Here is a 22898-nt window from a genome sequence, read left to right as displayed (position 1 = left end):
AGCCTCCTCCCCACGCACTGCATGGCTGGGATTGGAATCTGGGCAAGCTGCTGAAATGCTCTTGCGAAGAGCATCCTGGTCCTCCTTCCTGGGGAGAGCCTTCCCACCTCCACTCGCCTTGGCCACAACAGTTGCGAAGGGACCCCGTGTGGCCTTTACCTGTAAAGCTACTGTTCATTTCAGGAACATCATCCTCCTCCTCGGTCTCCGCGGGGACTATGCCAGCATTTTGCATGTCATTGTAGGACTTGGTGCGCTTCGGGGTCGACTGCTTGGAGCCAGACTGAAGGCTTTGCAAGGCATCCGTTGTGATCACTTTCCCACTGACTGGCTGGCTGGGAGGTTTGGGTGTCCCATAATAGTTTCCTAGGTGATAGAGAGACACATTTGCATGTTTCAAAAAGAATACTTTTTTTTTTTTTTTGCAAGACTTCACATCCCGATCTCTCAGCGCATGAAATAAAATAAAAACCGGAAAACGAGAAACATTTCACTTCTGGGATGGGTTAGCAAAGACCGCCTTCCTTATCCAACTAGGTTAGGGTGATTGCAGGAGCAAGAGAGGAGAAGCCACACTGTTTAGGTGCAAAGAAAGAATCAATGAAAGCTAAAAACAAAGGAGGAGGGGCTGAATAGAAAAAAAAAAAACAAAAAACAAAAAAAAACTTCCATCTTCATTACATTTGAATTTCAATTGGTCGTCTTTTGCTATATGGGCACCAGCATAATGCTTGAATCCGATTTAGAGTGAGCCTCACAGAAAATCAAAATTCATTACTGCCAGCACCCTTACAGACCTGAAAAGTTGAGGTCACCTCCCCTCTTCAAGAGGGAACCAGGGCACTGTTTGAAAAGAAGGGCAGTTGAGTACCACGTGGCGCCTCTTCAAGTGAATGGCAGGCCTGACCCTTGGGGGGCCTGCAGGGTGGGAACAAACCCTCGCCACCTTTTAACAGAAAAGTGTCAATCACGCCTCTAGAAACAGCCCATCTTCCCTTTACCCAACAAGTTTGGTTTATGGCACCCTGACTGGTACATGAATTGGATTTTTGCTTTTTTTTTTTTAAATTTTAATGAACTAACATTTTTAATTTCCAATAGAAATATCTAACGAGTAAGTTAGATTAGCAAAATCAAGTTCGCCTTTAAAATTGAAGAAAAACAGCAATATTTTAAAAAGGCTGACTGATCTTTAACAAAAAGCTTTAAACAACAGTTTTATACAACAAAAAAATTAAACAATGGAATAAATAATAGTGATGGTAGAAGTCATAAGAGTTTCTTTTTGAAAACTCCTATTTAATTCCAGAGGTTCAGGAGGCTGAGGCAGGAGGATCGCCATTTCAAAGCCAGTCGCTGCAACTTAGTGAGGTCCTAAGCAACTCAGCGAGACCCTGTCTCTAAATAAAATATTAAAAAGGGCTGGGGATGTGGCTCTGTGGTTGAGTGTCCCTGGTTTAATCCCCAGTACCAAAACCAAAACCAAAACACACACAAAAAAAGAAAATTCCCATTTCAAAGTAATACTACATCATCTACACGTCCATTAAATATGTAACAATGAATCCCATCACTATTATTATAACTATAATGCAGCAATAAAAAATATGAAAAAATTAAATCTCACTATATAAATCTCAAAAAAGAACTCAAAAAGCAAATTGTGTTTGTTAAAGTTTTCTTAAAGAAAACATTAATTAAATAACAGACTGTTCCAATATGAACAAAATCATGAAGGTTCATGAACAATCAAAATTTGAAAAGCTGAGTTTATAATCGATGATATTTAGCAACTACATGATAAAAGACAACAACATTAGAATTCCACTGATCCATTCAACTTTTAAATCTTTCAAAATCAGGCCAGGAAGATAGACAATAATACTGAATCCTTCAATAAATCCTGACCAACATTTGTAATTTGATGTTTAGTAACATAGAAACATTACAGATACTAATAAAGCCTGTGTACGGTATTTGTTCCCAGTGTCCCAATGCCATTAGCTAAACCAAGCACCTCAATACATAGACATTTTGTAAGCACTTAAAAAGGCAAAGAAAAAAAAAAAAGAAAGAAATAGAAAAAAGAACAAAAGACAAAAGTTGGTCTCCATGAGACCTAGAGATGAACATTTGTTTCTATCCAGCACTATCCTCATAAGACTGCTTTTTCCAGAAGGGGTTTAATAATATCTCTTTAAGATATTTTTGAATTATCAAATTGATGAATATATACACATTGACTTTGTTTGAGAGTGGTTTAACAGTCCATGTCAGCAAGGAAATTCTGAATATATACTTTTGTTTTTTGTACCAGGAATTGGTACAAAAAAAAAAAGTAGCCCTATTTTATATTTTATTTAGAGACAGGGTCTCACTGAGTTGCTTAGGACCTCACTAAGTTGCTGAGGCTGGCTTTGAACTCGAGACACTCCTGCCTCAGCCTCCCGAGCTGCTGGGATTACAGGCGTGTGCCACCGCGTCCGGTTGAACATACACATTTTTAAAACCTAGTAGACTGAAAGGCGGCCATGTGTAAGTCTGAAGGATCCCAGGTAGGCATCTGGCATGCACATTCGGGTCAATCTCTAGGACTTTTCTTTTTTTTAATAGAAAGTGATCTATCAATTTCTTCAAAAAAACTTCTTTAAGATCTCCAACTTGCAGGAACAGGAAGTAAGAAGAAAGCTTGAATAAAGGCACCCCTTATATGTTTTGAGGGGCCAACCCTCAGACAAGAAAAAATTGATGCACATATGAACTAAGAAATCCACTTCACCTTACAGTTGAAGGGATACAACCTTTTCATTCCCTGAAGACTATTGTATTGGCATTTAGGAAAGCAACACCATTTACTATTGAGAAATCAACCTCCACAGTGAGTTAAAAAAAAAAAAAGAGAGAGAGAGATAAAGATAAAGCCTTACTGAATTTAATTCTCAATCCCTCCCATCACTGATATATCAAAACACCACATCATTTTTAGAGTGAGATGTTAAACAAAGGCTAATGTCTAAAAATAAGAACCTAGTGGAAAATGTAACCAAAGCATGGGACTCTTTACTCATAATTTTATAATTACCATTTTATAACCCTATCACTCAGTTTCAGTGACATTAAATTGAAGTCACATTCATAAAATTATAATCATTTAAAAAAATCAATTAAGTCTTTGACATCTGCAGTGCACGACAGAAATAAATGCCTGGAAAATAAAGTTCTACCTAAATTTGACAAATATGTGTGGATTTCCAGTGGGCACCTGCCCTCAGTTTTCAAGTTCAAAGGCTTTCTTAAGTCAACAAATGATTGGCCTTTTCCTCAATGCGACCACACACACACACACACACACACACACAAAACACACTTGTTCAAAGCTCTTCCCTATTTCTAGAAATTAAGATTGGGTACAGAAATACTTATTATTAAGAGGAACTATATAAAATTTCCCTTCTGTAGCTGGGTACAGTGGCACACACCGGTAATCCCAGCAGGTTGGGAGGCAGGCACTGCTGGCCTTCATTAACAGGACCCAATTTTTGGCCTTGACCAAGCCAAACAAAATACTTTTCTGCAGGGGATGGCGGGTGTGTGCCGGGGGTTGAACCCAACATCATTTAACCACTGAGTTACATCCCCAGACCTTTTCATATTTTATTTTGAAATAAATAAGGTTTCACTGAGTTGCTTAGGGCCTCCCTAAGTTACTGAGGCTGGCTTTGAACTCATGATCCTCCTCAGCCTCCCAAGCTGCTGGGAATACAGGTGTGCACACTGCACACAGCCCCACTGGGCTTCTTTCAGCCTTCACATGCACACGGGGCCCCCTCTTCATCTCACAGTTCCTGCCCCCACCTCTCCCTATACCCATCTCCCTGTATCCACCCCATCCCCATCTGCTCATCCTCAGGGACAGCATCTCAGACCCCATAGTCTAGACCAAAGCTGTCCTTATTAGTTCTCACATGTTAACAGGGAAACACGAACGCTTCTTCTTCTCAATGCCCTTTGCTGTATTTATCAGAGTAGTTAATCAGTATCTGTCTTCACCCCTAGATGACCCAATCCACCAAGGCAGGGGCCACACCTGGTTGTGTGCCCCTCCAACACAGTACCAGGCACACAAGGTCACTCAGCAATTCTTTACAGAACAATTAGAGATCGTGCATGGATTCTAGCCTGGGGTCTTTGTAAATACCTCTACTGTGGATCCAGTTCTTAACAACATTACTCAGAACAGTTTTTTCCAGTCTGTCAATTACATCTGAATGACTGCCATCTGCGTCCTGTTGATTTACTACCTGCTTGCTCAACATGCGATGATATCATTCATAAAATTCTCTCACCTTCTCTTTACACTTTCTTTCCCTACCTGCCCCACCCTAGGGAAATACAACCTGCACACACACAAGGATAATAAACCCAAGGCCTGTAATTATGTGTCTATCTTTGCCAGTGTCTTTAAATAGGAGACCAGGCAGGAGAACATGAGTTAACATTTATAACCATCTTAGAGAAAAAGACATCAATATTCCTATTTTCAGAAGAAGAATCTGAGATTCACACAATTTATAAATGATGCCTGACATTAACACAGAGATGGGGGCTGGCGTGGTGGCTCAGTGGTAGAGCACTTGCCTAGTCCGTGGGAGGCACTGGGTTCGATTCTCAGCACCAGATATAAATAAATAAAGTTCACTGACAACTAAAAAAAAAAAAAAAAAAATTAAAGGAAAAAAAAAGAGCTGTGTCTGCCTCCAGTGTCTATGTCCAGAAATCCCGGGGCATCTCCGGGCAGGAGAATTCAGTGAAACTTCTCTGGCTTCAGCCTCCCTGTCTTTATATGCACAGGAACAGCCAATGACAGCACAGATTTCATTTGGTTACTTTCATTATCAACAGGGAACATTCCACGGCAGAGTTTGCCAACAGAGCTTATCGCAACAGACGGCTCCCAGGGCCTGCCAAAGACCAGGACTCCAGATGGTCTCATTTTCCTCAATGACAAACAAGAACTCTCTTCACCCCTGCTTTATCTTTGGGTCCCCCAAAAGTATCCCGTTGGCAGCTGCTTTTCTACAGACCTTCTAGGAAGCAAAACAATAACATTATTGAATGCTGACATCCCCCTTCCTAATTAGCATGCAGAAATATGCAACCCATAACTCCAATTTGAAATGTCACCCTGGCGCTACACTGCGCTACACTGCTACGGCTAAGGGAAAACCAACGCTCTGAGTATATAATCAGCCCCTTCTACCCGGAGGCATTTGTAAAACAGGCATGTTTGAGTCCACCCCCACTAAAGAGGCAGTCCCTTGTAAACTCTCTCCGAGAGAAGTGCCAAGGGCTAGATGAGGCAGCGACTTGTCTTGCCAAGTGAAAATGTCAAACAGAAAAAAGTAAAAAGAAAGAAAAATAAGATGGGTCAGTTGATTTATTTCAAGCATCATATCAGATAAGTTAGTTCAGGGCAAAATTACAAAAGGCATTTATTATTATTTATTTGGGGGGGTTACCAGGATTGAACTCAGGGGCACTTGACCACTGAGCCCCACCCCCAGCCTTATTTTTGTATTTTATTTAGAGACAGGGTCTCACTTTGGAGCCACTGCACCTAGCAGGCCAAGCCATTTATTCTAATCTTGTCTGCCTTGCCTTGTTTCTGCCCAGTGACAGAATGAGGAGGTGGTTCAAAGTGCCAAGCAGAGCCCAGTGATAAACTCAGAACTTTTATGGATCGGCACCCGCTAACCAGGGAAAATATTCAGTTTTGGTTTTGGGGGATTGGCTTACTTCCTTTAGTGTAATATTAATGAAGGGGGGCGGCATAGGGAGAATGGAGGAACTTTGGATGGAGGGAGGGGAGAGGGCATGGGGCAGGAAAGAGGGTGGAATGAGTCGGACATCATTACCCTAGGTATGTGTATGAGTGCACATGTGGGGTGACTCTCTATCATGTACACCTAGGGAACTGAAATGACGGGCTGTGTATGTGCAATGAATTGAAATGCATTCTGCTATCATGTATAACTAAGAAGAGCAAATTAAGAAAATGAAAAAAAAAAAAAAAAAAAAAGAAGCAGCACTTCTATGCTTTGTGAAGGATGATGGTCGGTTCCTTATAGAGATGGAAGGTTCTCCATTCCGTGAGGTGTATAGGCAGCAGGTTCCATGATGGAGCTCCTGCCGTCTCCCCAAGCCTAACCCGGGCACAGTGCTTCTTCTCTTCATAAATGGATCCACTGTCGACCCAGTTACAGAAGACTGAGATTCAAAGTTATCTTGGGAGAAATCTCCAACACCTGCATCTTCTACCTCCTCCTCATGATAACCAACACCAATCCTGTTGTTTAATGACATAAATACCTCCAGCCTCAGTCAGGCCTTCAGCATCAGCACCGACCAAAGTGAACTGCAACGAGGGTAGCTGGACAACATGCACTGGGGGGGTCTGTTTATAGTTTTATTTGCTGCACATGGCAACCTGCAGCTCATCCAGCTGTTCTCTTCCCAATTGCTATTTCCCCTAAGGGATGCTTCTAATTCCACAGATATTGAATGTGCCCATATAAGGGTCTCCTTTAAAGGTCTTAACACAGGCTGGGTGCAGTGGTGCAGGCCTGTAATCCCTGCAGCTCTGGAGGCTGAGGCAGGAGGATCTTGAGTTCAAAGCCAGCCTCAGCAACTTAGTGGGCCCTAAGCAACTCAGTGAGACCCTGTCTCTAAATAAAACACAAAATAGGGCTGGGGATGGGGCTCAGTGGTCAAGTGCCCCTGGGTTCAATACCTGGTTACCCCCCTCCCCCATAAGATCTTAACATTCTTCCAATTGCATATTTGTTTGATGATTGAATCGTGTGTCTTGTCCATTGGACAGTGAGAGCCATAGCAACAGTGACCACATCTGCTTCTGCCTCACATCTTCCCTTTAATGAATATGCCAATCATTACACAAACTAGTCATGAAGGCTACAAAAGGAGTATCCATTTGGGGGCTACAAGGAAATCACCAGCCTTGCCTGTGACAGGACCTGGGCAAAGGTAAGAGACCAGGCTTTGTCCTCCATTCCCTTTAGTCCTTAGCCAGTCTTTCTGGACCTCAGCTTGGTCATTTGAAGAAAAGAGCTCTATTGCATTTCCAGCTCTCGGATCCAACCGCCCTGCCAATCTAAAACTCAGGCAAATATTGGGCCTGAAAGAAAATCTGAAGATCATCAAGCTTTAGGGATTTATCGGTTGTCCCTTTATTGTATTGCAGGTCACAAAAGGGTTCCACCTAAGATCACTGCTCCTCTGTGGTAAGGTGCTCTGGGAGAATTCAAAATCATGCTTTTGCAAAAGGGCTTGGTTCAGCAGGTGGTACACGCCTGTAACCCCAGCACTCAGGACGATGCCAACTTGAGGCCAGTCTCAGCAACTTCAGCTGCCACCAGCAAAGTGTGGTCACTTAAATTTAAACGAGCTTATATTGAATTTATTTTAAAAGTCAGCGACTCAGTCCCAGGAGGCCCATGGGGCTAGAGAACACTGAATAGACCTCTCACTGCACAGCTCTGCTCGGAAGGAAGCAGGACATGGGTGCCTCCATACCCTTTCCAGAACCTTCTCTGGGCTCATCGATCAAGCTCACTCTCTGGATTCAGGTCTTGTGGTGTACACTGACTACTTAAAGGTCATCTCTGAGAAGCTCGCTTGACACTCCAGGAGCGCTGGCTCCTCCCATCAGAGGGGCTCTTCACTTTTCTTAAAATTGTTTACATTTATTTATTTCATTTGTTTATTTTTTAGGAATACCAGGGATTGAACTCAGGGGCACTCAACCACGGAGCCACATCCCAGCCCTAGTTTGCATTGTATTTAGAGACAGGGTCTTTCTACCTTGCTTAGAGTCCCAGCAAGTTGCTGAGGCTGGCTTTGAAGTCGCCATCCTCCTGCCTCAGCCTCCCGAGCTTCTGGGATTCCAGGTCTACCTTGGGTTTACCATACTAACTTAGCAAAAATACTAGCATCCCTAGGACTTATCCTGCTCCTCTGTAAAATGAGTATAAACAAGACCCTCTTCACAGACTTGTTTTTGAAATGTTAAATGAGTTGATATATCTAATACACTTTTTCCCTCAGAGACAGGATCCTTCTATGTTGCCCAGGCTAGTCTCAAACCCATGGGCTCGACCGATCCTCCCACCTCAGCCTTCCCATTACAGGCACACATAACGCCCAGCTCAAACACATGATGTACTTTGAAAAGAAACCAGCATATCATATGCGCTTCACAAACCTTAGCAAAACTAAATAAATGAAAAGCATAAACACCCTCCAATGCAGAGCTACTTTGGTCTTCTGCTCTGCACATTATATCCCTGGCCTCAGGACAAAATAAATGCTCAATAAATACTCATCAAAATGAATTGCACATGCATGAAAGGGCTTTCCAACTGCACTGTCATGGCAGGAGGATTTGCATGAGCCTAGGGGTTAGAGAACATAGCAAAGCCAACCTGGACAACATAGTGTCAAAACAAACAAAGAGCACTCCCAGAAACTAACCCTATAGTTCTATTCATAATAGTATATGTAGATATTTGTAGAAGGATGCTTGCTGCACCTTTATTTTTAACAATATCACACACAAAAGGAAGGGGACTCATGGTTGAGGGACATCCTAAATATCTATTTTCAGAGGATTAGTTAAATAAATTACGTATATTCATATACAGGACACTGTGAAGTACTTGTAAAGAATAAGGTGGAACTGTATGAGGTACAGTGGAAAGACCTCCCAAGTATGTTAAGTGCAAAGGGCAAGAAAAGAGTAAAATAAACAAGAACCCATATGGCTATGCCATTTAGAGTAAGTTTTTGAACGCTTGCATTAGATCTTTAACAATGGTTACCTACAAGTCGGAGAGCAAGCAACTTGAATTTGTGTATTTTTAAGTTCTTTATTGCAGGAATTGTTCCATCTTTGTGCTAGTCAGCTCTCTGTTACTATAACAAAATCACTGAGGAAATCCACTTAAATAGAAGAAATATATTTGGCTCATAGTCTCAGAGGTTCTAGTCCATGACCTGCTGACCTTTTTGCTTTGGTCCTGTGGTATGGCCACATATCATGGTGGGGAGCACATAATAGAGCCATTCCTTGCCCTCATGTGGCTGGGAAGCAGAGAAAAGAGAGAGGAGGAGCCCAGGTCCTGATATCCCATGCAAGTGCAATTCATACATGTGCAATTCATTTGAATAGGTATTTAATGAGCATTCATTTTGTCCAACCCCCATAGGACTGGAAGACTTCTAACCAGGTCCCACCTCTCAGGGGTTCGACCATCTCCCAATAGCATCAGGGACTAAGTCAGTAACACTTATCAGAACCACAGCTACCAAGAACTCTTATTACTTAAAAATGTCAGTGTCTTGCTTGAAAGAGTGTCATGGTATCAGACTTTTCCTCTGTGGCATTTGTAGAGACTGAAAGAAAAAAAAAATCAAGCCAGTAAAAAAGATGGTTGGTATCTGGGAAGTCAATAAAGATGTTTTACTGGCAAATCCGCGGGTTGACCGACTGGAACAGGGGGCGGGAATCGGCTGCAGTAGGAATTTCAGAGCAGTCCAGTGTGTGTAAATATCAGGGCTAATGCTGATTGAGAGCCTATGTGTGTCAGACACTAGGATAAGCCCTTTCCAATTACTGTCTCATTTAGTCCTACCTGTGAGAGAGCAGGATGATTGTCCTTATTTCACTGGAGGGAAAAAGGAGACAGGGAGTTTTAAGCGGCTTGCTGGAGGGCACACAGCTCAAAGGCAAAGGTGCTGACCCTGACGATCAAATTCAGGTAGTGAGACCATGGAGCCTGCCACGTTAGCTGCTGTCCAGGGACTGGTCCAGGGGAGGGCAAGACAGAAGCAGCTCTGAGAAGATTTCTCCAAAACTATGCCTGGGACGGTCACTAGAGTTTCACACAAACTTCCACTTTGCTGTCCATTATTAAGAGTCAACACAGGGTTGGGGTTGGGGTTCAGTGGTAGAGCACTTGCCTAGCATGTGTGAGGCACTGGGTTTGAATCTCAGCACCACATATAAATAAATAAAATAAAGGTCCGTCAACAACTAATAAAAATATTTTTTAAAAAAGTCAATATAACAGTTGGGGGGTGGTGGTGCACACCTGTAATCCCAGAGTCTCAGGGGATACTGAGGCAGGAGGAGCAGAAGTTCAAAGCTGGCCTCAGCAACTTAGAGAGGCCCTAAGTAACTCTGCGAGAACTGCCTCTATAATAAGATTTTTAAATAGAGTCAATATAACAGATATTAGTGTGTTCCAAGAAATTATGAGCCATCTTCTATGGTAAAAAGGTCAGAGAACCCAGTATATTCAAATGGTCAAAAGTGGGATGGATTAATCTGAGGTTCAATTTCAACTCCAGAATCACCAACCAGCATTCACAGAAATGCAGTCTTTTATTTAAGTCCATCAGAGATTTTCTGAAAAAAATATTTACTTCCCCATGGCTACCCACCAGGAAGTCAGGCGGAAGTACTAATGGGTTTTTTGTTAAACTCAGACTATTCTTCTTGGGATTTTCCAGGAAAAAGTGTAGGATGTGAGAGACAAGTTGAACTCAGCATGGTTCCTGATCTGGTGTGCTGGTCTGCTGTACAACCCTGCAAAAGTGATTTAATAAAACTGGCCTCAGACTCCATGCAAAACTTCAGTGATGACAATTCCCTGTCACAAGGGTGACACTCCATGAGAAAAAGAACCTACTCCACCAATATACAATGTCACAGGAACTTCTGAATAAAGGGAGTCTATTCTTTTGCCAAATGAAACTGTTGTCCACATCTCAAGCCCTCCCCCTTTCCCACCCATACACTTCCTTTGTCCTCTCCAAAAATGCAAATGACCACTTTGCATATCTGGGACTGGGGCTTCTCACAATGGCATAATCAATGATTGCAGATAAGGATGATTCACTGTGCTAACCAAAGAGGATTCACACCTGCTGTCCTGTGGTCACCGAATTTTTAACTAGTTTCCCATGGACAAATAGCTCCCTGTATGTCCCCTTAGCTACCCCTGTGTCCTCACAGGACACATGGGCCTTAATCATTTGCAGATCTCCACCCAGGCTACCAGCTACATAGTCACATGCACTTCTAGGGAAGTAAGCAAGTGGATAATGAGCAATATAATATCGCAATATAATATTCCCAGGTTGATAATTAGCATTTTGATTTACACCTAAACACCATTCAAAGTATATCTACAACTAGAAATGAGCAACAGTTACAAAGGAATCCTCCTTTTCCCTCCAAAAAATATCAGGCAGAAACTGCGTCCCTAAGATGCATGATCATTACTGGATTTTCAGTTACCACCTATAATAGAGGCTTTTAGTACATCAAAGCTATAATGTTTCCAATAAAATAATAATTTGGCTTTCTATTTACCCTTTGTTTTTAAGTATAATTTTAAACGCCCTTATGATTATCTGATAAATCTAAATTTTAAGAGTTCTCTATAAAGAGAGACATATAACTACGACAGAATTAATAATTCTAGTTAGAAGCTAGATCTAGTAAGTCATGATCTAGTTAAAAGCATCGTACTTCTGTCATTAAAAAATAACACTCCAAAAAAATCAGGCTAGGTATTGTTTTCAGAAAATGTACCATTTTGAAGATATGCAAAGAACCAACAAGAAAAAAAATAATTCCTTTTTTTGGGGTGGCAGGTATCAGGGACTGAACCCAGGGGTGCTTAACCACTGAGCCCCATCCCCAGCCCTTTTTCATATTTTATTTAGAGACAGGGTCTCACTGAGTTGCTTAGGGCCTTGCTAAATTACTGAGGCGGGTTTTGAACTCGTGATCCTCCTGCCTAACCTCCAGAGCCGGTGTGATTACAGGCATGTGTCACCACAACTCCTGGCTAGAAAAAAAGAATTCTTAGCATCAGTAATCATCAGAAATGCAAGTCAAAACCACAATATCGCCTCACTCTTGTTAGAATGGCAGCTATTAAAAAAAAAAGACTAAAACAAATACTAGCAAAGATGAAGAGAAAGGAGGATTCTTGTATATTGAATGTAAATTGGCCCATTATAAAAATAATTTTAAAAAAGCAGTATAGAGGTTCCCTTAAAAAACTAGAGATAGAACTACCATATAATTCAGCAATTCCACCATGGAATCTATATCGAAAGGAAAACAAATCACTATGTTGAAGATATATCTGCATTCTCACGTTTGTTGCTATTTACAATAGCCAGGATGTGGAATCCACCTGTATGTCCACGGACAGAGGAATAGATAAAGGAAATGAGGTGTATCTATACATCTACACAACTGAATATTATTCAGCCATAAAAAAGAATAAAATCCTGTCATTGGTGGCAATATGGATGAACAGAGAGGACATTAAGTAAAATAAGTCAGGCCCAGAAAGACAACTACTTCATGTTCCCACCTATCTGTGGATGCTAAAAATGATAATCTCAAGGAAATGGATAGAAAGGCTACATTACCTAGATGGTGAGAAGGGTGTTGAGGAGGGGCCCGTGGACGGGGTGGTTTATTTCCACAGGGCTGCAGTTGGATAACAGGAATAACTTCAATGTGTTCAATTCTATAAAGGGTATGTGTGGCTGACAGGAATTACTTCTAAATTTCAATATACTAGGAAAGAGGGTTTTTAATATTCCCAATGCAAAGTAATGATAAACTGAGGATTAATGGAGGTGACGGAAATGCCAGCTGCCCTGATCTGACCATTACACATTGTAGACACATTTCAAAATGTCACACTGTGCCCCATAAACAACCACAATTACTATGTGTAAATTAAAATTATTTTTAAAAAAAGAATCAACTTATAAAAGTATCCATTTATGAAGATCCAGTTAAATAAATCATAATCCAACCCAAATAAATAAATAAAAGAGAAGGAAAATGTAACTTTTCCCTGACAGTTGGCTCTGCCCTAGCACTTCCTCCCGCCGTAGACCCTCGTCCTATAGGGTTTGGCATGTGGAATGATAGCTGTCCACGTTAGGAAGTACAACAGTACAAAGACTGCAAATGAGACATGCCTCGGAAGGTTATCCAGAGGAAGCTAGTTAAATAAACTATGATGTGCCCTTACAAAGAAATCAGCCATTTAAAAAAGAAGATAACAAGAAGTGCCCTACTGCTGAATTGCAAACATCTACCAGGACACAGCGCTAAACCAAAAGAGCAAGGTTCTGAACAGCAGGTCTTGTCAACTGCCTTCTGCACAAAATGGGAGAAATAAGAACACACACAGAGTCAGGCACAGTGGTGCATGCCTGTAATCCCAGCAGCTCGGGAGGCTGAGGCAGGAGGAACATGGGTTCAAAGCCAGCCTCAGCAACTTAGCATGGTACATACAACTCAGGGAGACCCTGTCTCTAATTAAACACAAAAAAGGGCTGGGGATGGGGCTCAGTGATTAAGAGCCCCTGGTTTCAATCCTTGGAACTCCCTCCCAAAACACAAACACACACAAGTGTATATACACACATGCAGATACATGTTTCAATTAATAGTAAGAAGCTTCAGAAACTACTGTTATTAGTAACACTGTTGGTAACACTGAGTTGGAGATTAGACAGTTGAAAGATAGGCCTTTGAAGGAGATTCCTTACTAAATATTTTTAAAATACTTTGCTTTTTGAACTATGTGAATGTATATTCTATTTTAAAACACTAAAACCACTTGGGCACGGTGGCAGATGCCTATAATCCTAGCAGATTGGGAGACTGGGGCAGGAGGATCAGGAGTTCAAAGCCAGCCTCAGCAACTTAGTGAGACTTAGCAACTCAGTGAGACCCTGTCTCCAAATAAAATACAGAACAGAGCTGGGATGTGGCTCAGTGGTTGAGCAACCCTGGGTTCAATCTCTGGTACCCCCCCAAAAAAAATCAAAACTAATTCATGGTAAACATGGTATTTCATTCCTTCAAGACTAAAACACCATCTATCAGGTTACATATTGTGAATCTCTATGTTTCTTCCTCCTGTTCTTTAGAATACCATGCCATGCCCTTATTAAAACACAGAACACACACGCTTAATCGACTAACTAAAAGAGAAAACTTAGAGAAAAGCACACTATTTGTAAAGTACTTTACAAACCTTTATTCCATAAATGAAACTATATTAATGATATTAGGGTGAATCGAAATCACTTATTATTTGTTTACAACTCCTCTGTCTATAAAACAATTTTTGCCTGGATGACTTGGGACAAATCCCCTGGCACCTCAGGGTACCCAGGAGAGACAGGTTCTCCTGCAACCACAGAGCGTCTCACCTTCATAGGTGCCAACTTCCAGAAGAGTCCCGCTCTGCTCGAGATCCAAGAACTCCTTCACAGTCAGGAAGCTGTAATCCACGCCAGGCACTTCTCCTTCCCGGGGAGATCGGGTGGTGCCTGCAGACAGAAAAGATATCAGTCAACCAGAACAGGAAGTTCCACATCCAGGTGAAATCGAGCCAACCTGTTCAGGCAGCCCGAGAGCCTAGAACTTGGCTGACTTCTCTGTCCAGACATCGACCAGGTCAAGGCTTCAAAAAGAGCATCCTCACTTTACCATTTTGTAGGATACACTGAATGGAGGAGGTGATCTGTGTGGGTTGCACAGACAGCAGCCACCATCGGCAGCTCTTAGGACTCCAGCAAATACTAAAAATTATCCACTCTTAAGCTTGGCGCCTCGGGGGTTTATATTTTTATCACGCGCCTCAAAACCCCCGTGCTCCTCAATACATCCGGCAAGTTCCAGTGTAATAAGCCCTTTGAAGAAAATGACACCCACTGCATAAACACATCACCAGAGAAATGCGATTGCACAAGATCTGCGGTTGGACAACTCCCAGGGATTAAAATGCTGCTGTTCCTCATGTAATTAATACGTTGGGTGAAAAGAGGCCACCCATGAGTCTGGCTACAGAAAGGGGACTTTTGCATGTGGGAGAACAATTCTCTCCCTGAATTATTCTGGCCACACTCTCAACAGCTAAGAAAAAAAAAAGCAACCATTTAGGAAATGATAGAGAACCCTGGAAGTACTTGAGTCACCTAGTACAAGGGCTGGGCTGTGGATCCAGCCTTGACCCAAAGTGTGGGGGGCAAGGAGCAGAGGGGGTTGACACATCCCCCAAGGAGAACAAAAATAAACGAAGAAGCATGCATGCAGCGTCTACTAGGAGTCGGCGTCAAATACTGTCAAACAGAAAAAAAAAGTGACTTCTTCTCCTACCTCTTAAATTAGGAGAAAATCAGCGCAACTCACTTTTGCAAGACATCATCATCCATGGTGGGGATTATAGGTTTTTCCTATGAAAATAAGTAGGGATTTCCCCTTATTCCTAGGATTCTCTCTCTTTCCCTTTAAAGTGTTTAAATAACTAACTATATGTATCCCAGGGCTCTAATGTTCCTGGGACCATCCATCTTTGACCTCCTGCCTACCTAATGACCACGTCCACACATCTACCTTGTATATCCCTAATTCCCAGAAGTAAAAAAACCTCAAGAATTATCACACCAGGTGCAGGGGTGCACCCCTGTGAAAATCCTGTGGCTCAGGAGGTTGAGGAAGGAGGATCATGAGTTCAAAGCCAGCCTCAGCAACTTAGCGAGGCCCTAAGCGACTCAGCAAGACTCTGCTTCTAAAAATATATATATATATATATATATTAAAATGGGCTGGGGATGAGGCTCAGTGGGTAAGCACCCCTGGGTTCAATCCCTGGTACTCCACCCCACCAATGCACCCAATTTGAAAACATCTGAAATCGGAGTGTCTTAAATAGCTGTGAGTTATTCAGAGAATGGTCCTATTTCCAATGGTGGCTTCTCACATTAAGCACATGGGGGCTTTCTGGTAGGAGGCTTTCTTGGGAAGTGTCCAGAAGTCTACTCTGATACTCCGTCCTAACTTATTTCCATCCTTGGCACCCTGGTGGATGAGAGGTCATTCATGGCTTTTAAAATTCCATCTCAGGTGTCAGATGCACAGCAGGTACTGGGTACATAAAGAGGGTATCCTAGACTTCAACAGACCTGGGGGTCTGGGTGGGAAGGGCAGGTTCAAGGTCTGGCTCCCCAGGTGACGGTTTTGGACAAGATCCTGAGCTTCTGTTCCTCCCGGCATCCTCTGCTGAGAAACGGGGCTAACAATAATGGCACCACAGGTACTAAGTGAAATAATCCTTTGAGAGAGCTGAGTTCAATCATTGTTAGTAGAGAGTTTTACTTTATGTTACTGTTGGAATGAAGGGAGTTCATCGACTCTTAAGCTTAAAAATCCCACTGTCACAACCTGATGTTGTCCACGTGTCTGTATGTAGATGTGTGGATAGCCATCATCACGTTTCAATCATTTAATAAATATTTGCTGAGGACCCCCCCCCCTATGAATGCCAAGCACTAATTGAGGCACTGGGTAAACAATGGTCAACAAGACGAAGTCCCTACCTTACTGAAACTTATATCTGAATTTGAGAGAAAAATAAATAGGTATGGGAAGACAGACAGACAGCACACAATTTCAGGAGGCACTAATGCTTTTGTGGCACTAATGCTTCTGCATGGTCAGAAGGGACCTCAGAGCCACGTGGGCATTTGGGCTGGAGTGCCCTGTGGGGGTGGGGAAGTGAGGGTCCAGGAAGCAAGTTGAGATAGGTGAGCAGGAAAGGCCTGTCTCCTGCAAGGAAAGCCCCCCAGGCTGAGGGTCTGCGAAAGGCTTTGATGTGGAAACAGCTGAGTCACGCTGGGGAAAGACACAGGGACAGGTACATCTGCCAGTGAGACTCCACGTCATGGACAACCCCAAGAATGGGATCCTGATTAGAATAAGTCATACTCTATGTATGCACAACACGTCAGAATACACTCTACTGACGGGCACGGTCGCGAAGGCCTGTCATCCCAGCAGCTCAGAGGCTGAGGCAGGAGGATTGTGAGTTCAAAGCCAGCCTCTGTCACTTAGTGAGGCCCTAAGCAACTCAGTGAGACCCTGTCTCTAAATAAAATACAAAATAGGGTTGGGGATGGGGCTCAGTGCTTAAAGTTCCACTGAGTTCAATCCTTAGTAAAAACAAACAAACAAACAAAAATCCAAAAAACTTCTTCTGTCATGTATATCTCAAAAGAACAACAACAACAACAAAAAAAACTGGTGCACTCGTAGCAGTGAGATGGAAGAGGCTGGAAGTGAAAGCCAGATGAATCAGGCCACAGCAAAGAATTCATATCTCACTCTAAGGGTGACAGCAAGTCACCAGAGGGTTTTGAGCAAGGTGATGCCTTAATTCAATACCTATTTTTTTAAAAAGATCTTTGACTTTGCATAGAGCATGCAGGGTAGGAGGTGAGTAAGAAGAGAAGCAGGGAGACCAGTTTGGTGGCTGTCCCAGTGACCCAGAGAAGACAATCAGGTGTGGACTAATGCAGGTGCTGAGACACAATCAGATATCTACAACAGAATGCATTTTATTTATTTGTTCATTTATTTATTGTTTCCAGGGATGAACCCAGGGGTGCTTAACCACTGAGCCCCAGCCCCAGCCCTATTTTGTATTTTATTTAGAGACAGGGTCTCACTGAGTTGCTTAGGGCCTCACTAAGTTGCTGAGGTTGGCTTTGAACTCCCGATCCTCCTGCCTCAGCCTCCGGGGCCACAGGGATCACTGGTGTGTGCCAGCAAGCCAGGACAGACCTAACTTTTTGAAGCTAGGAACAGGAAGAGGATCCCCAAAGGAGATAGCAGCAGCAGCAGCAGCAGTAGGGTGTCAGGTCCTGCAGCCAAGTGCAAAAGCTGTTCAGCCGGCTCCTTGTAAAACACCAGCAGTCTACATCCTACTTGGAAATTCCAGAGCAGCATAAGCAGAGAAATTCTGTGACATGCTGTGGCGGGATCTGTCTTAAATCTGTTCCGAGATGGCCACTCTCCCAAACAGCCTCCGTGTCAAAATTCCAATCATTTATTCCACCCACTCCAAGAAGATGGGGAGAAAATGAAACCCAACCAATTGTTGGGTTGGGTCCATCTTCCTAGACCAGACCAGTGTTTTCCTGCCTGCTCTGTAGCCATCTTATCTCTGGCCATTTGTCTTCAACCAGTTTTCACACCCAATTGGTCAGATGTCCTTTAAAGACAATAGTCACCCCTGGGTCTCTGTTTCCTGAAAGGATCTGAAATAACCAAGAACTTCAAAAATGCTACATCTTAAAAGGGACACCCCTTTCCCCTGTAAATAAATATGCTTCTGATGGCCTCCGAGAGGCAGAGGAGGGAGGAGGCTGGGGGTGAACCTCCACAAACCCTGCAGGGCTTATTACCCACACAAAACCTGTGCAAGTTGTGTGCTGGCAGGAGGTCTCCTCCAGGGTACTCTGAGCTGCAGGCTGGGCCTGGGCCAGCCTTACCAGCTCCATTCAGCCCTGCTGGGTGGGAAAGGACCAGGCAGGCCCCGCCTCCTCCTTTCTTGTAGCAGAATGACAGGCGGCCTGCTGGACACACGCCTGACAGATGGTATTTCAAAGGGTTTTCAGGAGCCATCTGGGGTGGGTACAATTATTACAAACCTCACTTCTAACAAAGCCAGAAGGGGTTACTTCCTGACAGAAGAAAAGTAAAAACAAATTCTATCATGTTTCCCAGGGATGACACATTAAAAAAAAAAAAAAAAAAAGGACCAGGCTGACAAACCAGGGTTTTTCTGTAGCCTACAATACTGCCTTCTGCTCCCGTCTAGCTGGAAATGGGGCCAGCAATATCAGGGGCTTTGGCCTCACAGGGTTCCTCCTCTTAAGCAAGAAAAGAGAAAGGGAGTATGTTTGTTTACTTAGGTCCCAGGCGAGCCCTTAATCAATACTATTGCACTAAATCTTCCCCAGAAAACAGAGGGGAGGATGAATATTATATTCATCTTATTCATGCAGAGGCTGAGGCTTGGAGAGGGAAAGGAACCTGCCCCGGGTCACGTGACCAGTTGGGCAGAGTCCTGGTCTGGGTGCAGACAGCATGATGTCATCCTCATTCTAGACCCTTCTGGTCAATAGAGTGAGCGCTGGGCCACTAGGGAAGTGGCCCATGGCTGTGCTAACATGGTAGCCTGTGCTCCTATGTGGTTGCTGCAAAGTGGCTACCGAGACGAGGAACTGATTTTAAAACTTTATTTAATGTTATTTACCTTGAATTTAAATTGCTACATGTAGCTAATGGCAACCAGATTGGACAGTTTCACTCTAAAGCAGGATAATATTTAGGTTGCCTATTTTACACTGTGTTCAGTACAATGCCCCAAAGCACTCCTAGTGCTCCAAATAACAAGAAACAGACACTGTAAGGCATCTTGAACTGCTATAAGGAAACCTCCCTTTTAAAACCTCTTCCATGCTTTGAAAAATGATCTAGCCAAACCCCTTCTGTTTGGTCCTAAAAAATTCAATTTGATTCCTAGTGGCTGTGTCCTCTTGGAAAAACATTCTTAGATATTTGTGGCAGTGTGGTTTGTAAGAAACAAAGCAACATAAAATAAGACCTAAATGAAAGCAGCTCTACTCAAGAAAAATAAATAAATAAAGGAAAAAATTAAAAAAAAAACAAACAACCAAAAACACCCTTCATGCTGAGCGCACTGGCACATGCCTATCATCCCAGTGACTCAGGAGGCTGAGGCAGGAGGGTCGCAAGTTCAAAGCCAGACTCAGCAACTTAGCAATACGATGTCTCAAAATAAGACACAGAAAGAGCCAGGGATGTGGCTCAGTGATTAAGCAGCCCTGGGCTCAATCCCTGGTACAAAAAAAAAAAAATCACAATTTTTAAAAAATCCTCATGAATGCATGGATTGAATGCAATATGCCCAGTGTATCTTCCTCAGAAGCTACATAAGAGTAAATGGTTAAAAAAAAAATGGTTAGACCTGTACACAGTTGAGAAAAGGAATGTCATAACATGCATTGAAGTGATAAAAATAAGTTGCAGCAAAAAATACACACTATCATTGCATTTCAATTAAGAGAGAGTCCAAACCTTACGTACTCTGCCTGTTCAATGGGTGGAATAACACCAGCCCTTTAACCCCAGGAACCTCAGGAGAGTAGTTTTTGAAATGGGAAGCCATGAAACAATCATGTCCTTCTTACACACCTCCCACATGCTGAATCATGCCCTGAACATGGAGTTGTTCTGGCATTTTATAAAATGAATACGATAATTATTTAAGAAATAAATTTTAAGACCCGGTTCTTGGGCGTTCTACCCAAATATCTTCAATATTAACAGTGTTCACAGAAAGATGCAAAAGAATTATAGGCTCCAGCTGAATCACTCAGACAATATGTTCCAAGGATTCCATCTCATAGGAGACCAACATCAAGGCCAATATCACTTGCCTTCAGCTGTGAATAGGAATACAGACAAATAAGTGGAGGGGAAGGCAGGAATATTTTTCTGTCTGCTTTTACTTTTAAACCTCAAGCTGTTCTGTCATTAGACAGGACCCTTTTTACATGTTAAAGTAACTACAAGATTCCTACAGAATAGCGAACATTATCAACCCTTTCCGCCACCAGATCATGACTTACCTAATTAACTTGAGCTCTGTCCTACTGAACATCTCAGTAGGAATCAGCAATGCCCCCAAAGTTCACTCAGTCAAGCTGGAGTGGCCATTTGCTGCTTATGAATATTTTATGGTTCGTAAACTTTTAGTATACTTGTCTTCAGTGACCCTTGCTGAGGATATCAGAAAGTGACCTTCCTTATCATCAGATTCCACAAACCGTGGCCAAAGAAAGGAAACAGGACAGGGAGCTCATGCACAATCTCTTCTGATTCTAGAAAATTCCCTTGAATTTATCTATCTAGCTGAGGCGCCCAAAATAAAATGTTAGCACTCAAACATCGATAAGCCATTTCCTCCTGGTTAATGTCCCCAACACCATCAGGTTTCAGGACCAGCCATCTAAGCTGTGATTTCACTCAGCGACTTGTCCAAATGTTCTCAGGGCCAGACTGTTTATAGGGGCTTCGTCATCCACCCAGATTAAACTGTTCCTACTCAAAGATAGCACCTGCTGTTAAATTAATCTGGGCCCCGCTTATTACAACCTAACAAGACTTCCAAAATTAGTCACTTCAATTGCCTCCATGTTAAACAGGGCATCCCTATGTCACATCCCCATGGCACAATCCTGGCATTTGTTAGGTATTGAGGGTACCCACCAGGTATCCAGGACAACCTCACATTATTCATTCTTTAGCTGATGGAGATGGAACATAGAATAGTGTTTTGTTCCCCCAAATTTACATGGTTGCCTACTTCTCTAGCAATCTGAGGATCAGCAGCACTATTTGATCAACAATTTCTATTCCAACCAAAATACTTTCCAAACAATTGAAATATATTCACGGAAAAAGGAAATAATTGTGGCACACGCCTGTAATCTCAGTGGCTTGGGAGGCTGAGGCAGGAGGATTGTGGGTTCAAAGGCAGCCTCAGCAATGGGGAGGCGCTAAGCTACTCAGAGAGACCCTGTCTCTAAATAAAATACAAAATAGGGCTGGGGATGTGGCTCAGTGGTTGAGTGCCCCTGAGTTTAATCCCTGGTACTAAAAAAAAGAAAAGACTCACTTGAATTGCCCATGCATCCTTTTCCTGAGACCAGCTACCCTGGGTTACGATTATGGACGTGTTATCTTGTAAGGAGATCCACAGCATGGTGAATCACATGGAGATAAAAAAAAGAAGGAATATATTTACCTATGGCAAGCAAAAGGCTCCCAGTAATGAGCAGAGGGTTCAGCGAGTTCAACCCCAATGCAAGATGTTGGTGTTAGAAGCAGCCTAGCCCAGCTGTGCCACTAAACTACGTGGCTGACACTGGACAATTCCTTTTCATGCCTTCAATGCCCTCATCCATGAAACAGAAAGGGTACCCGCTGATCTGACTGATCTGCAGGATGGTGAGGAGCTCCATATCAATTTATGTACAAGGACACAGATCCTCAGCAAATTGAAAGCTTTTAAAAATTTCATTCAGATCAGACGCAGTGGCCCAGCAGCTCGGGAGACTGAGGCAGGAGGATTGTGAGTTCAAAGCCAGCCTCAGGAAAAGCGAGGCACTAAGCAGTTCAGTGAGACCCTGTCTCTAAATAAAATACAGATTAGGATTGGGGAGGTGGCTCAGTGGTAGAGTGTCCCTGAGTTCAATCCCCAGTATCCCCCAAAATTTTATTCACACACACAAAAAGGAACTGAATCTAGGCCCACCTTTATATTTTACATGCATTATCTAATTGAACCTTTGCAACAACCCCATAGAATAAGGAATATTATGTCACAGATAAGAAAATGAGGTCGGGGGGGTAGGGAGGATGTGACTTGTCCAAAATGCCACAGCTAGTAAATGGCAGATAGGAATCCAGGTTTTTATTGCAGAGAGCAGTGAAAAACTGAGAAGAGAGACTAATGTGGGGGTGGGGCGAGGCTGGGGTCGAGCTGGAAGAGGGAGGAGCCAATAACTGTCCTCCTCAAAGAAAGGTGAGGCAGACTGGGTTGTGGAGGTGAGGGTGGGAGACAGGGAGCTGATAAAGACCTCCCAGGATGCCCAGGAGCCATGGCCTGTCCACCCCGCCCCATAATCAGGGCACCTGGACCAGAATCCAACAGGAAACCCGAGTAAGAACTTGAACCAGACTGTTCATCCTCCTCTGCTTTACGAGGGAAAGACAACTTTGACATGTGTAAACCCATGGAAACCTTGCCTTCACTAAAAAGAGCAAAGCAGAATTCTCAAACTGCCATTCTTCATTCCAAAATGCATTAAAGGCATTTGGGGAAAAAAAAAAGGAT

At 42.9% G+C, this 22898-nt stretch overlaps 1 protein-coding gene across 19 annotated transcripts in view; it reads right to left on the bottom strand.

Moving 5' to 3' along the window:
• Magi1 (membrane associated guanylate kinase, WW and PDZ domain containing 1) overlaps nucleotides 1-22898 on the bottom strand; it is a 619206-nt gene that overhangs the window by 113632 nt on the left and 482676 nt on the right. For all 19 annotated transcript variants that reach the window (XM_046452718.2, XM_058582074.1, XM_046452730.2 and 16 more), the window contains 2 exons: nucleotides 14341-14460; nucleotides 160-366 (listed from right to left, as the gene is read on the bottom strand). In XM_046452718.2, coding sequence (XP_046308674.1) covers nucleotides 160-366; nucleotides 14341-14460 — 327 coding nt within the window. The remainder of the gene's footprint in view (nucleotides 1-159; nucleotides 367-14340; nucleotides 14461-22898) is intronic.

The sequence above is a fragment of the Marmota monax genome, unplaced genomic scaffold, assembly GCF_021218885.2.
Source record: "Marmota monax isolate L192 unplaced genomic scaffold, Marmota_monax_Labrador192_F-V1.1 WCK01_AAM20220418_F8-fsc00042, whole genome shotgun sequence".
Lineage (NCBI taxonomy): Eukaryota > Metazoa > Chordata > Mammalia > Rodentia > Sciuridae > Marmota > Marmota monax.
This window is presented reverse-complemented; position numbering and strand designations above follow the sequence as displayed.